This window comes from Arvicanthis niloticus, chromosome 6 (assembly GCF_011762505.2).
Source record: "Arvicanthis niloticus isolate mArvNil1 chromosome 6, mArvNil1.pat.X, whole genome shotgun sequence".
NCBI lineage: Eukaryota > Metazoa > Chordata > Mammalia > Rodentia > Muridae > Arvicanthis > Arvicanthis niloticus.
The window spans coordinates 38767307-38781245 of NC_047663.1; the positions used below are offsets into that span (position 1 = coordinate 38767307).

Genomic DNA, 13939 nt, shown 5'->3' on the forward strand with positions numbered 1-13939 from the left:
GATAATCCTTTTAAGCAAATTAAGCCAATCTCAGACAAATATGATATGTTTTCTCTCATTCTTGGTTCCTAGGTTATATACAAATATATAAAATCAGTTATGTACATATGATATGAAAGTAGAAATAAAGCTTTCAGGTAGGTAGAGGGGCAAGAAAAAAAAGGGGCTAGGGAGAAGGAGCGACTATGTTCAACATATAATATATATGTGTATAAAACCTTTAAAAAGTAAGTAATATACAACAAGAATTGTTAATGAAATAAGCTAGCATTGGTCACAATGAACATTACAGAATAGCCTAATTTAAAATGAATACAGCTTGACCTTTGATTCCAGCACCCTGGAAACAGTAGCAAGGGAAAATCTCTGTGAGTCTGAGGCTGGCCTGGTCTACATAGAGAGTTCTGGGCCAGCCCAGGCTGTGTAGTGAGACCCTGTTTCAAAAAATTAAAATAAAATGAGCACAGAGCTTTGCAAACAAATTTTAACTAACAGAGAGATGCTTGTGTTCTGTGTGGAAGGGGTGCTCATCCCTTTTAGAAGATGGAAACTGAACTCTGGCTGCTCGTTTGAAAACCCCCATGTTCCCTCACTCCAAGGACCTGATTCATTCACTGACGCCTTAGTTTGCTAATCGACCATGACATAGACTCTTCTCGAGTCCTTATCAGCCTTCCTCAGTGGGTCAATGTTATGAAGGCTAAGGGAGTCTGGCAGAGTTCCAGTTCCTCCCAGGCAGATATCACAGGGCAGCAGGGCGCTCAACAGAAGACAAACATCCTACCCAGAGCCAGATGAGGAGCTGAAGCACCCGGAGGAAACAAGAGCACCAGGTAAAGAACTGTTTTTCTAAATTTCATCACTATTTTGGGCACCGTTCAGGTTGGAGAGTTTGAAGGATTGGGTGTATATAACAGCAAGGAGAACTTTGTTAAGGAAGTCGAGTGAGGCATTCCCAAACTTGTGGAAAGGGTGCTGGGCCTAGAACCCCAGAACACTGTCGTCTCATAGCAGCTATAAGCATCCCAGTGACATCTATGAGACTCAGGAGCCATGAGACCATACACTGTGCTAGCCCAAAGTCACTTAGGTTTGTGGTATAGGTCTCACCAATGAAGGTCGGCAGGAAGGCAAACAGAAAAGAAGAAGCCATTTCTAACAGAGCCAGAGATCAGGGAATGGAACTGTTTTGGAAGATCACTAGTCACTGGAGGGAGCCAAGGGGCTGGGTGGGAAGGTTTTTGGACATGAGAATATTGCAAAGAGATTTTAGAGCCAGCAAGATCCTTGCATTAAGAAGGTCTCTAAAATTCCCCTCTAAGCCGGGCGTTGGTGGCACACAACCAGCACTTGGGAGGCAGAGACAGATGGAACTCTGTGATTTCAAGTGGACCCTGAATTATAGAGCTAGTTCCAGGACAGCCAGGGCTACATAGAAAAATCCTATATGTAAAACAACAAAGAAAGACCATGAATTTGAGAGGCGGGGAGAGAGGGGGTGGAGGACAGGTAACATAGGGAATGTTCCCTAAGGAGCCATCAAACAGCAAATGTATGTGTATCCCTGTAAGAGGCTGCCAAACTAAGAACCAGTAGCCCAGGTGATGCTAGCATGCTTGAGGGAAGGTTACTGAAGAGGAAGCTGGTGACAGGTCAGGGTGCAGGTCCAGCTGCAGGCAGCTTTCTCCTCTGACTGTAAAGAAGCTTTGCAGACCCTCTCTATGCAGACAGCACAACCCTCTCCATGCAGACAGCACAACCCTCTCCGTGTAGACAGCACAACCCTCTCCGTGCAGACAGCCCATGGGTCCTCTTTCCCAAAGGAACCCGGTTGGCTTTAGTTAGTTAGCAAAAGTTCTGTTCTGCAGTTAACCAACCGTTAAAGGAGATCCTTCTGAAATATTTTTTTCAGAGTTGTAATTTTAATTTAGATGGCTGTTCTCTAGTCTTAAAACAAAAGGCTGTTGGTCACAATTTAGCAAACAGGCCCCAAAGGCTTAGGCTCTTTTCCAAATCTTAGAGGCTCTATAGTACCAGGCAAAACTAGAAAGAAAGGCAAATTCCTGCCTTATATCACAGTGTCTGTGACAAATTCACACAGTCTGTGAACATAGATGATGTGAGAAGAGCTAAAGCAATGTCTGCATTTGGTTATTAATTGCATTCCTTTAAGAGTAGAATATATATATATATATATATATATATATATATATATATATATATTATGAGTTTATATACTTCCTGTTTTGTTTGCTTATCTGAAACAGGATCTTATGTAGTCAAGGCTGGCACTGAACTTACTATAGCCAAGGATGTCTCGGAGCTGCTCATCCTCTGGCCTCCACCTCCCAAGTGTTGGGATTACAAATGTGTACCCATGTATCTGGCCTCAAAGTCTTAATCCTCCTGCCTCAGCCTCCTGAGTGCCAGGATTATAGGCTTGTGCTACCATGCCCAGCTTAATGTTTCTTTTCTTTCTTTCTTTCTTTCTTTCTTTTTAAAGATTTATATATCTTATGTAAATACAATGCTACTCTCTTCAGACACACCAGAAGAGGGCATCAGATCTCATTACAGATGGTTGTGAGCCACCTTGTGGTTGTTGGGAATTGAACTCAGGTCCTCTGGAAGAGCAGGCAGTGCTCTTAACCACTGAGCCATCTCTCCAGCCCTTGATGTTTATTTTCATAGCAAGACCTACCACACACAACCCCAAACTCTACTTCCTCTGTTTCCCACTTCTTTTCTTAGCCCTTTGAATTTTGAATAGAGTCACTGATGTCAGCTTCTAGTTCTGCACATCCTTTAACAACTCACTTAGCTCCTGTGCTAACCCACCCCCTTATATCTGGACTCAGTGTTGCTGCTTCCCAACTTTAAGTGGAAATGGGATGGAATCTTCAGTATTTTTTTTTCCATTATGGAAACTATTGTGTTCCCGTTTTAATCTATGGCTCTTCTTGTTGAAAAGTCTGTTTGACAAAACTGTCCAAAAACAATGCTAGCGAAGGTTACTTCCAAAGCTGGTGGCCAGTGAGAAAGACCCAAAATCCCACGCCTCAGGAATCAGAGACAGCAGGACCCGTCTGAAAACCGTGAGCAAGGAGAAGGCTGAGGATGTGACTCAGTGGAGGAGCGCTTGTCCAGCGTGGGGAAGGCTGGAGGACCAGTTCCCGTTGCCACCTACGTATCTTTTAAAAGATTATGTCTAATGTTAAAATATATCTCCAAAAATGTATATCCTTGAAGAAAATATTTTGTGCTCTGAACTCCTCACTAATACCAAAACATGTCTGTCCCGGTTAGTTCTAGGAACACCTTCTTGTAATTGTTGGGAGTACAGAAAATGCCCTATGCGGAGATCACCGTGAATCTGGGCAAAGTGACGTTGGGAGAAGAGAACCGGAAGGAGATGACCAACAGTTGTTTGAAAAGGCACGAGAACTCGAGCATCATCCAGGCCGTATGCGCACTGCTGAATTCTGGGGGAGGTGTGATCAAAGCCGAGATCCGAGACAAAAGCTATAGTTACAGATGCCATGGGCTGGGGCAGGATTTGGAAACTTCCTTTCAAAAGCTCCTCCCATCGGGTTCACAGAAACACCTGGACTACATGCAACAGAACCATGACCTCCTGATTTTTGTGAAGTCATGGAGCCCAGATGCCTCCAGCCTTCCACTGAAGATTTGCAGCTTACGCTCCAATTTATATCAGAGAGATGTGACCTCTGCCATCAACTTGTGTGCCAGCAGTGCCCTAGAGCTTCTTAGAGAGAAAGAGTCTAGAGCCCAAAGAGGTCCCCCTAGGTTACATTCTCAAGACCACATCCTCAGCAGAACCATTCAGGAAGAGGAAGATATTAAGATGTGTGCCTTGGAATTTCTTACAAAAGATAAACTCAATTATAAGGAGAAGCTTAGCTTTACAGAGTCAACACATGTTGAGTTCAAAAGGTTTACCACCAAAAAGATTGTCCCTCGGATTAAAGAGACACTGGCTCACTATGTTTCTGCATTTGCCAATACTCAGGGGGGATACATAATCATTGGGGTTGATGATAAGAGCAAAGAAGTGTTTGGATGTAAGAAAGAAAAGGTGAACCCCGACTCACTAAAAACAGAAATAAAAAACTGCATAGAAAAGTTGCCCACATACCACTTCTGTCGTGAAAAGCCCAAGGTGAATTTCACAACCAAAATTTTGAAAGTTTACCAAAAAGAGGTCCTGTATGGTTTTGTCTGTGTGGTTCAAGTAGAGCCCTTCTGTTGTGCCGTGTTTGCAGAGGACCCAGATTCCTGGATCATGGAGAACAATACTGTCACAAGGCTGAAGGTTCCACAGTGGGTGGAGATGATGCTGGATATTCAGTCAGGTAAAAGGAGAGGGAAAGCATTGCTGAGGTTGAGGGCAACAGCCCTCTTGTTTCCTTTCAAGGGTATCCCATCATCTAGTTTAGTTCAAAAATAAAACCCCAGAAATGTGCTTTGTTTATAAATACTCTCTTACAGCTGTGTTCTTTTTCTAATATGCTTAGTTCCAAAGACTCTGAATCTGATCTTTTTGAAATTAAAAAAGAATGGATTTCAATCTTTTGGGAGCAAGTTATCATATATCATTAGCCATGAATTAGCTAGCTCCCTTTTTTCCCCCACTATAAAAGCCTGTTGACAAAAACTGGCTGATTTTCCTTGTCTAAATAGAATAGTTTCACTGGAAAAACAATCTTTAGAGAATACCATGTAAATATGACACTGAACCATGTGTTTCCAGGGAAACTGTATGTGCGTGCGCGTGTGCATGTGTGTGTGACAAATCTGGACCATTTCAGTAAATCTAGGAGCAAATGTCTTAAACTGCAGTCCTGAGGCCTCACAACATGGAGAAATGGGGCAAAAGCAGGTACTCTGGGGTAGGGGGCCACTCTGAGGGAGGAGGGTCGCTGGTGGTTTTACATCTTGTTTGGAGTCAGTCTTGGTGATGCCTAGTCAACCAATAATAGACTCACAAATCCGCTCACTGACTTGCTTGCAGAATCAGATGCTCCCAGTGATGTCAGTCATTAGAGACTTCATGCATCATCCTTTGCCTTGTCCGAAATTTGATCTATTTCCTGTTTCCCCAGTGAGATCCTTCCCTGTTCAGTTCCATCTTACCTTGAATGAAGACTACAATCAACTGTAACCATCCTTACAGCCTGGGCTGCCCTCTTGGGCCACATGGCTGCTTACAGCCCCCAAAACTTTCTCCTCTTCTCCATCTCTCCTGGAGGTGCCTGCCTCTGCCTCCCCAGTGCTGGGATTAAAGGCATGTGCCAACACCACCCCGCCCTTCTCTTTCTTCTTACAGGTAACCTGGCATCCAACATTTAGGGTTGGAAGTAAACTCAGGAATCATCACCTCATGAGAGATAGAAATGACACTTGTTTGAAATGAATTACCCAGGAAGGTAAAATACTTGAGACCCACAGAGCAGTTCTCAGCATCCTTTGCTGTCATGCACAGCTGTGTGTGGTAGTGCAGGACCACACACCTGCTGCCTGGAGAAAGAACAATGGTAGAGTTCTTTCACTTTTGACTTTTTCCACTTTCTGTATGCTTGTTTAGATCCTTTCGGCTTTCCCACCACCAATGACGGCATTCACCTGATGTCACCAGCTCTGTCTGCACCGAAAAGGCCAGCATATCTCACAAAAGTCCTGGGACATAAGGAGACCCTGCAGCGCCATTTCTTCCCAGGTATGCACATCTCTGTTTTGTTTTCACTTGGTTTTTAAGACAGGGTCTAGCCGGGCGGTGGTGGCGCACGCCTTTAATCCCAGCACTTGGGAGGCAGAGGCCGGCGCATTTCTGAGTTCGAGGCCAGCCTGGTCTACAGAGTGAGTTCCAGGACAGCCAGGACTACACAGAGAAACCCTGTCTCGAAAAACAAACAAACAAAAAACAAACAAACAAACAAACAAAAAAAAGACAGGGTCTCGTCACCCAGCCCAGATTCACGAACTCCCTCTCCGTTTCAGCTGAGGAGCTCATCTTATGAAATAAAGCATAGCTCTGTGGTAGAGCGTGGACCAGGTCCTGAGTGTGATACTGAGCATTGGAAAAGACACTTAGGCTGGAAGGAATGAATAGGATGTAATCCAAATCATTTTCCTCAGGGAATGTCAAATGTAAGACTTAGCAGACATAATGGTCCTCCAAGTACAACACACACACACACACACACACACGGAGAGAGAAAAATATCTTAAATCCTAGTCCTCAATCTCTATTACAATTCCAAATGCATTGAATTCTAACCACTTACGTCTTTTATTCTTCAAAAGGTAAAGTGCTGAAGTTCCTTGGGTCTCCATCCTAGGAGAACTGTCACGCCTTTTTAATACAGAGGGAATCAGAGGTGCACATACGCACTCTAAAGTACATTTTCTTCAGCTTCAGCACTACTCACATTTGAATCACATCACAGAGGGAGTGTTCTGTCAATTATACTGGGATTAAAGGCATGTATCCCTTGCTTCTCGTCATTAGATGCCAGGAACCTCCTGGTGGTTGTAATAATCAGAAAGTCTCCCTACATTGTCTTGGCTGGTGAGATGGCTGGATGGGTAAAGGAGCCTACCAGCAGGTTTGATACCCTGAGTTCAATCTCTGGGTCCCACAGGGTGGAAGGAGAGAACCTACTTTTGGAAGTTGTCCTCTGACCTCTACATATACTGAACACACGCACACAAACACACACACACACACACACACGCATGCGCACATACACATGCATGCACATAATAAAATGTCTTCAGACTTCTGGCTAAGAATTGCTATTCTAAAAGAAGATTCTCACTTCTCCCAAAGCACAAGCCTCACAGAAGGCCCTGAGAAAAAAAGGAGCATTTTCCCGGCTGCTGTGGACATCTGGGACCAGAAAGGGCTCCGGGAGCTGTTCTGTGTAGACCTCTCCCTGACAACTTCCCTTAGAGCTAGAGTTGTGAGGACAGAGAAACTGTTGTAACTGCCTCAGGAATGTTCTCTTCACAACAGGAAAAACATGGTTCCGAGGCTAGAGCCGTCCTTTTCTACCAGATTACAGGAGTAGCCCTGTGCTTTTTAAAGTTTTGGTAACTTCTATTCCCTCAATTTTCAGTGACACAGGGAAACCTACAGTTTCAGCCAGAATCCCTCTGTAAGAAGCTGTTCTCAGATCACCAAGGACTGGAAGACTTACTGAAGACACACACACACCCTTGTTCTCAGGGCGTTGTGATATTTTCAAGAAGCTGGGCTGGAGATATTGGTTTATCCAGAGATGAGAAGGTCCTATGTGATGCTCTCCTGGTAGCAGTCGGCAGCCCTCTGGTGCTCTATACAATCCTAACAGACCCCAGTTGGATTGGAAGATCAGACTATACTCAAAACACTGCCCTTCAGTTAAAGAGGCAGCTACAAACCCTTGGAGGCTACACGGGCAAAGTATGTGTCATTCCAAGGGTGATATACCTGACCAGCAGAGAGTCTGGACCTGATCAGTCCCCTGTGTACTACCCCCGACCCTACGCGCTGTCCAGCAGAGCGGAAGTGGAGGATTTGCTACAGGGCCTGGTGCTGGTCTCACTGTGCTCCAGATCCGTGCTGAGTGACCAGCTGGGCTGTGAGTTCTTCAAGCAGTGCATAGAAGAGCAAGCTAACGCCCTCTCCAGGAACCTCCAGGAAACCCGGGAACTGTTCATCCACTGCCTCCCGGGAACCAGAAAGACAGCTCTTGCCATAAAGATGGTGGAGAAAATTAAGGATGTGTTCCACTGCAAACCAAAAGAGATCCTCTATGTTTGTGAAAATGACTCCTTAAGGGATTTTGTGATGTGAGAATTTTACCATCTAAACTTTAAAAAAAAAAAGTCTCTTTAGTCACAAGAGTAATTTGTGTTTTGAGTGTAAGGTTTTGCAATGCGTTCTCACTGTGGAAGTTAGCATAGTCTTCAGTTAACCACAGATGTGCTTGAGGTCTAGAATAGGAATTTATCATGGTCAATCCCAAACACGCCACGACGCTTGACATTTTTGGTTTTTTGAGATAGACTTTCTCCTCAGCTCAGGATGGCCTTAAACTCAATCCTCCTGCCTCAGCTTCCTGAGTATTGAGATTCCAGGTCCATCTGAGACTCTATATAGAAGTAGAAACATTTTCCCACAGTCTGTGGCCTTAGATCTAAAGAAAGTAGAAATGAACTTGTCTTACTTTAAGTAACTTTTTGCTGGATAATTAGTGTTTTGGTTGTCTGGTTAGTCACTATCTAGCAAGAATTTAAATTTAAATACAATTTGACTTAGTTTATAAAATATCACCAGATATAAAAAAAAAAATCCAGCAAAAACCGTTTAACCACATGACTGATATTGCCAGCTCTCAGTGTAGCAATTAAGTTGGACATTGTACAATTTACCAAAGAGGGCAAATTCACATTTTTTGGTTATAATTATTCAAAAAATCTTATTGAGCAGCAACATTTATGTTAGATGGTGTTAATATAATGTCAGAGGAACAAAACCAACAAAGACTTTAAATATAAACAATGCAAGTGCTGTGTTATTGGTATTATAATAAAGGCCTGCCTCACACATCTGGAGACTGGTCACTCTCCAGGGAAGGAGACTTGACTCCTAAATCATTAGGGAGCCAGCTGTGAGAGAGTAATTCCAGCGTTGAGAGATTGAACAAGGGGATTGAGAGTTAGAGACCAGCCTAAAGTAACTGAGAACAAGCGATCAAGCCAGCAATCAAAAACCAAATAGAAGTAAATGAGATGAGGAGGGCCCCGTTAGGCAAAGGGCACAGCAAGGTGGAAGAGGTGGTTCCCTAATTCCAAAAGGGCAAGCTAAAGAAGTAGGAACATGCATGAGTTGCTTTTCAGATTTCTTTTAGCATGCCAAGCATCACAATTGGACCAGTAGAAATAACTAGATTTCCTTTTTTTTTGTTTTTTGGGGGGAGGGGGAATCAAGTATTGCTATGTAGACCAGCTTGACCTATAGTCATTATGTAGCCCACGCTGGTCTTGGACTCAGGATCCCCAGCTTCCTGAGTGATGGGATTATAGGTAAAACCCACTAGACTATCTATCTAATTACTTTGTAGTAAAGATTTATTTAACCAAACAATCTCTAAACTCTGCATTCTGTCAGGCACCTTGGAAGCAGAGTGCTCTGGTTGTACTTCCTCTGTTAGTGGATTGGTCTGCAAAGGAGAATTAGCCTCTATTTCCAATTCAAAGAGTATGGATAGCTCCCGTTTTCTTTGTTTCTATGCCTGAGACCCTGTTTTCTCCTTCCTGGTTACAGGCAACAAGCCACCTGCCGAGCTGTGACCCGGAGAACCTTCATGAGGGAAGAGTTCCCAAAGGTTAAACACATAGTGATGGATGAAACTGAGAATTTCTGCAGCAGACATGGTGACTGGTACATGAAGGCTAAGAGCACCACCCATCCAAGAGCAAACGGGCCTGCAAACGAACACCTTCACCACGGGATCCTCTGGCTTTTTCTGGATCCTTTCCAAATCCGTCACGCAGATGTTAGTGGCCTTCCAGCTCCTTCCGCTCAGTTTCCTCGAAAAATGATCACCAGTGAGATCCATTGTGCTGTGGAAATTGCTAAGGTCATGAAAGCTGAAATGAAGAGGATGCAAGAAAACCCTCCCTCCAGCGGCTTTCCAGACACCCTGGCAATGTTCCAGGAGGCTCCCTATGAGGAAGTGATGTGTGCACGGGCTCTGCCTGGCGTGTGTGAGATCAAGGCTAACTTGACACCAGAACAAACAGCCAACTATGTGGCAGAAAAATGTCACAGCCTATTCCGAGAGGGCTATCTGCCCCAAGACATAGCAATTCTGTACAGGAGATGGGAAGACAGAGGGCAGTATAGGGATGTGTTGCTAAGAGCAATGGCCCGTGGGACAACGGAGGTCACCTTCAACAGCGCCGCTGATGTTTGTGCTGATGGGGTCATTTTAGACAGTGTCGAGCAGTTCTCAGGCATGGTAAGGAATATTGTGTTTGGGCTTAGTCCCGAATCTGTGCACTCAGAAGGCGTTCATAAACTCTGCTTTGCCTCAAGAGCTATTAAACACCTCTACTTGCTGTATGGAGGGAGGACGGCTTTCTGAAACTATTGTAAATCATACAGGAAGCCAAACAAGAACACCCTCCTCCCAAATGGGTGGTAGCTCCTTTTTAATATTACAAGTGAATGAATGAAGGCACATCGTTATGACCTGGAGCCGCAGAGATGTGTTTTGGGAATGGGTGACCCTACTTGCTGCGGCTGGACCGTTTGCTCAATCCACTTCTTTTTCCCAGTGGCAAGATAAGTATGATTGATTGATTCTCTGCCTCCGATCTTCCCATCTCAATCCAGCTTTCATTCTGTCACCCAAAGAGTCTAAAACAGAATGCCAATTTTGTGAAATTCTTTGCTCCAGGGAGTTCCTGCAGCCCTCAGACAGGATCCATTTCTGAGACTCTCCATTGTATTTACTTCCTCTCCTGACCCCATCCTTGATCACGCCTCTGACTCCCAGCCTTTCTAATGCATTCCCTGGTCCTTAGCTGTTTTGGGAGTGATGCTAGGATATCCTTTAGACCAACTACTTGGATTGGGTGTCTTGAAGACAGCACCTGGGCTAGCATCTTATGCTGGCTGTGGGGCTCAAGCTTTACAGGGCCAGGCAGGCAGCACCTGGGCTAGCATCTCATGGTGGCTGTGGGGCTCAAGCTTTACAGGGCCAGCCTTGTTGTTTTGTTTTTCATCAGGTCTAGATTAGCCTCTTGGGGTTGGCTTTCTGCTAACTAAGGTCACAGAAGACAAACATGTGAGTGAAAGTGTCACTCAGCTTCTTTACAGTGTGAACTATGTTAGTCAGTGGACTAGGGGTGTTTTGCTAATTTGTACATACCAAGTGGTGTGAGCAGAGCCTTTCAGTCAGAGTAGCTAGAAGGGCAGCCTGAACCTGAACCTGTGGCCTGCTGTGCTAGGATGGATTGAACAGAAGAATCCCTGGCAACCAATCAGCCAATCCAAGTATACTCTCTCTTCTCTTCTCTTCTCTTCTCTTCTCTTCTCTTCTCTTCTCTTCTCTTCTCTTCTCTTCTCCCTCTCCCTTCCTCTCTCTCTCTCCATCTCAATCTCTCTCTCCCCCCTCTTTTCCCTTTTTTCTCTTCTCTTCCCTCTTCTTTTTCCTTGTATTGCTACACTGCTATAATGCTACAACTAGTGTAATAAAATAATCAAGATAAAGAGATGCTTGTGGTGTGATGCTCCTAACACATTGTTGGAGGGCAACAGAATATGATCACACTGGCTTCAGAAATGGGAAAAGAAAAGGCTCCTAAACATCTCAGGACCCAGGTGTATTTTTTTTTTCACTTTTGCTTATTTCCGTGCCTTTTAATATTTTACACACATTGCAAGTTCTGCAATAAATTTTATATTCTACAGAGCTGCTTCTTCTGTGTAACTTTTTGCAGAGCATTGTCACAGTGTCATTGTGCCCAGTACTTCACATCTACCTATAGTGCTACCCTTGTATGCCCCAGCAGTGTTGCGGCCCCGAGCTGCCCCACGTTGGCACCAAAAATGTTGTGGCCCGAGCTGCCCTATGCTTGGGGGCCAGAAATGTTGAGAACTGCACTACCCCACATTTGGAGGCCAAAATGTCTCGGACCGTTCTGTCAATGTTGGGACCCGCACTGCCAAAAACCTTGGGGGCTAAATTGTCAGAGCCCACATTGCCCCAAGCTACTCCGATCTATGGGTCGGTGTTCAGCAAGAGAGAGAGTGAGGACAGAATCGAAGAATGGAGACCAGACAGAGTGTGATTCAATCCCGTTTATTCTTCAGTCTCTCTTCTTCTCTCTAAGTCCCAAGTCTTGAGTTCCTAGTCCCTAGCTTCTAGTCCCTAGTGCCTCCAAGTTCCAAGTTCTTTTTCCAAGTGCCAAGTGCCTAATGTCTAATTCCAAGTTCTTCCTCCAAGTGCCAAGTGCCTAATACCTACTAACTAACTCCAAGTTGTTCTCTCTGAAGTGTCTTATTCTCAGTTCCTAGTGTCTCTCTGAAGTGTCTGATTCTGATACTCCAAATTGTTCTGAACTCTCGTCTGCCTCTCGCCTTTTATATGTCTTACTTCTAAGCCAGGCCTCTAAGTCACAACTTTAATCATGCCCTTAGGTCTTGTCTCTAAATCTGATCTCTAAGTCACACACCTTTAAGTCTCACAAACCCAAGGGAAAATCCTGGGTATCTAAAGCAAGATGTTATCAGAGTGTGCTCAGCTGTTGTAGGCTAATGTAATCAAGTCTCTTTTCAGGGTATATGGCTCACTCAAGATGGCTACAAGGATGATAGCCACCTTCTGTTGGCTACACACACACAAACACACACATGAACACACACGGAATCATGTATGAGAACTATGAGTTTTCTTGAGTTATTATTCAGGGGATCCCAAGAGACCCCCTCAAAACAATATAGGCTATTGCTTGTTGCCCTTGGTTGCCCCCTAGAATTAGAAGGTTAGACCCTATTGCTGAAGGTGTCATGCACTCAAGACACAGAACTTGGAGGAACTGAGTTGGAACTGGCCTGAAAGTCTACTCCCTGAACTGGCTCTTATAGTATCAGAAGATGCTATGGAAGCCGCCAAGGGAGAGATGCATTTGGTAGTCCTACCCTGTTGTAAATGGTAGGACTTTACACACAACAATAGCTGGCCCGGCAAGGTACCCACAATGGTACAATAGTGACTCCTTTATTTAGGGATTACCAACAACTGTCTAATTGGATGTAAGGCCTGCTCAACAGGAGGGCATTCATGTCTAGTTCTGTAAACCTAGTCAACTACCATAGCTAGAGAGGTTGTAGACCGGGGAGAACTTACTACTGCTACTTTCAGAAACCAATAATTATAATTAAATATAATTTTAATATAAATTATAATTTGTTTTCTCAATAGCTATCCTTTTACAAATAAGCATAGTTCCTACCCCTCATCAAAAAGGCTTCTGGGGTAGTAAATGAACTGTTACAAAGATCTACAACTGTTCAAAATGCAGGTAATAAGTAACTGGAGGTGCCAACCCTACCTGATATACCTGCAATACAACTCCCAAATCGAAGGCTTCAGGAAAAATCATGAGTAGGAATGTAAATATACAGATGAGTAATATCTAGATTACATTCCTGAAACATAACAGGGAAGCTGCACTCATGAACTCTCAACATGACCAGCATGACACCCCCAGTTTACCTGCTAGTGGGGACAGGAGAAAGTCCCTTAGACAAGCTGAAGGAGAGCAATGGGTGCCGAGACAGGGAGAGTTCAGAAATGAACTGCCACACACACACACACACACACACACACACACACACACACACGCGCGCATGCGTATGTATATGTGTATATACTCTTTTTCTGGTATAGTCACTAACACCTGGAAATAAGGTTGTTGGATTGAAAAGGTGAGATGGAGAAATAAGCACCTTATTTCTATCGATGGGAAGGGCACAGAATACTCAGTCATTTGTTAGTTTATAGCTTTGAGTGGTGGTGGTGTTAGATTTGCTTTTGACCCTAGTGCAAAAAAGCCTTGTAGTACTACACAAGCCTCTAACACTGAGCCACACCCCTAGCACTTCATTTAAAAAAGATTTATTTTTAATTATGTGTATGTGTGTATGTATTTACATATAGTGTATTTACAATTGGTTCCAAGGCACTGTACATAGGTGCTGGGAATTAAACCTCAGGTCCTCTGGAAAAGCAGACTGAGTGGTTTAATGTCTCCCTGCTGCATTACACACACCCACACACACACACACCCAACACTCCCTTTTTGAGACAAGGTCTTGTTATGTAACTGCCAGGGACTAGGATTGTATGCCTGTACCACCAGC

General features: G+C 44.1%; 1 protein-coding gene across 1 annotated transcript; it reads left to right on the forward strand.

The window, feature by feature from the left end:
* The first annotated feature begins 412 nt into the window (after nt 1-412).
* LOC117710041 (protein SLFN14) lies at nt 413-13774 on the forward strand. The gene is made up of 5 exons (XM_034504545.2): nt 413-833; nt 3307-4373; nt 5606-5737; nt 7140-7854; nt 9332-13774. The coding sequence occupies exons 2-5, from the start codon at nt 3347-3349 to the stop codon at nt 10152-10154; spliced, it is 2697 nt and encodes an 898-aa protein (XP_034360436.1). The 5' UTR covers nt 413-833; nt 3307-3346; the 3' UTR covers nt 10155-13774.
* Nucleotides 13775-13939: the final 165 nt, after the last annotated feature.

Coding starts and splice junctions, on each gene's coding strand:
- LOC117710041 (XM_034504545.2), top strand. CDS start 3,347: ATGCCCTATGCGGAGATCACCGTGAATCTGGGCAAAGTGACGTTGGGA. Junction 4,374..5,605: donor GATGCTGGATATTCAGTCAG/GTAAAAGGAGAG, acceptor ATGCTTGTTTAG/ATCCTTTCGGCTTTCCCACC. Junction 5,738..7,139: donor GCAGCGCCATTTCTTCCCAG/GTATGCACATCT, acceptor CTCAATTTTCAG/TGACACAGGGAAACCTACAG.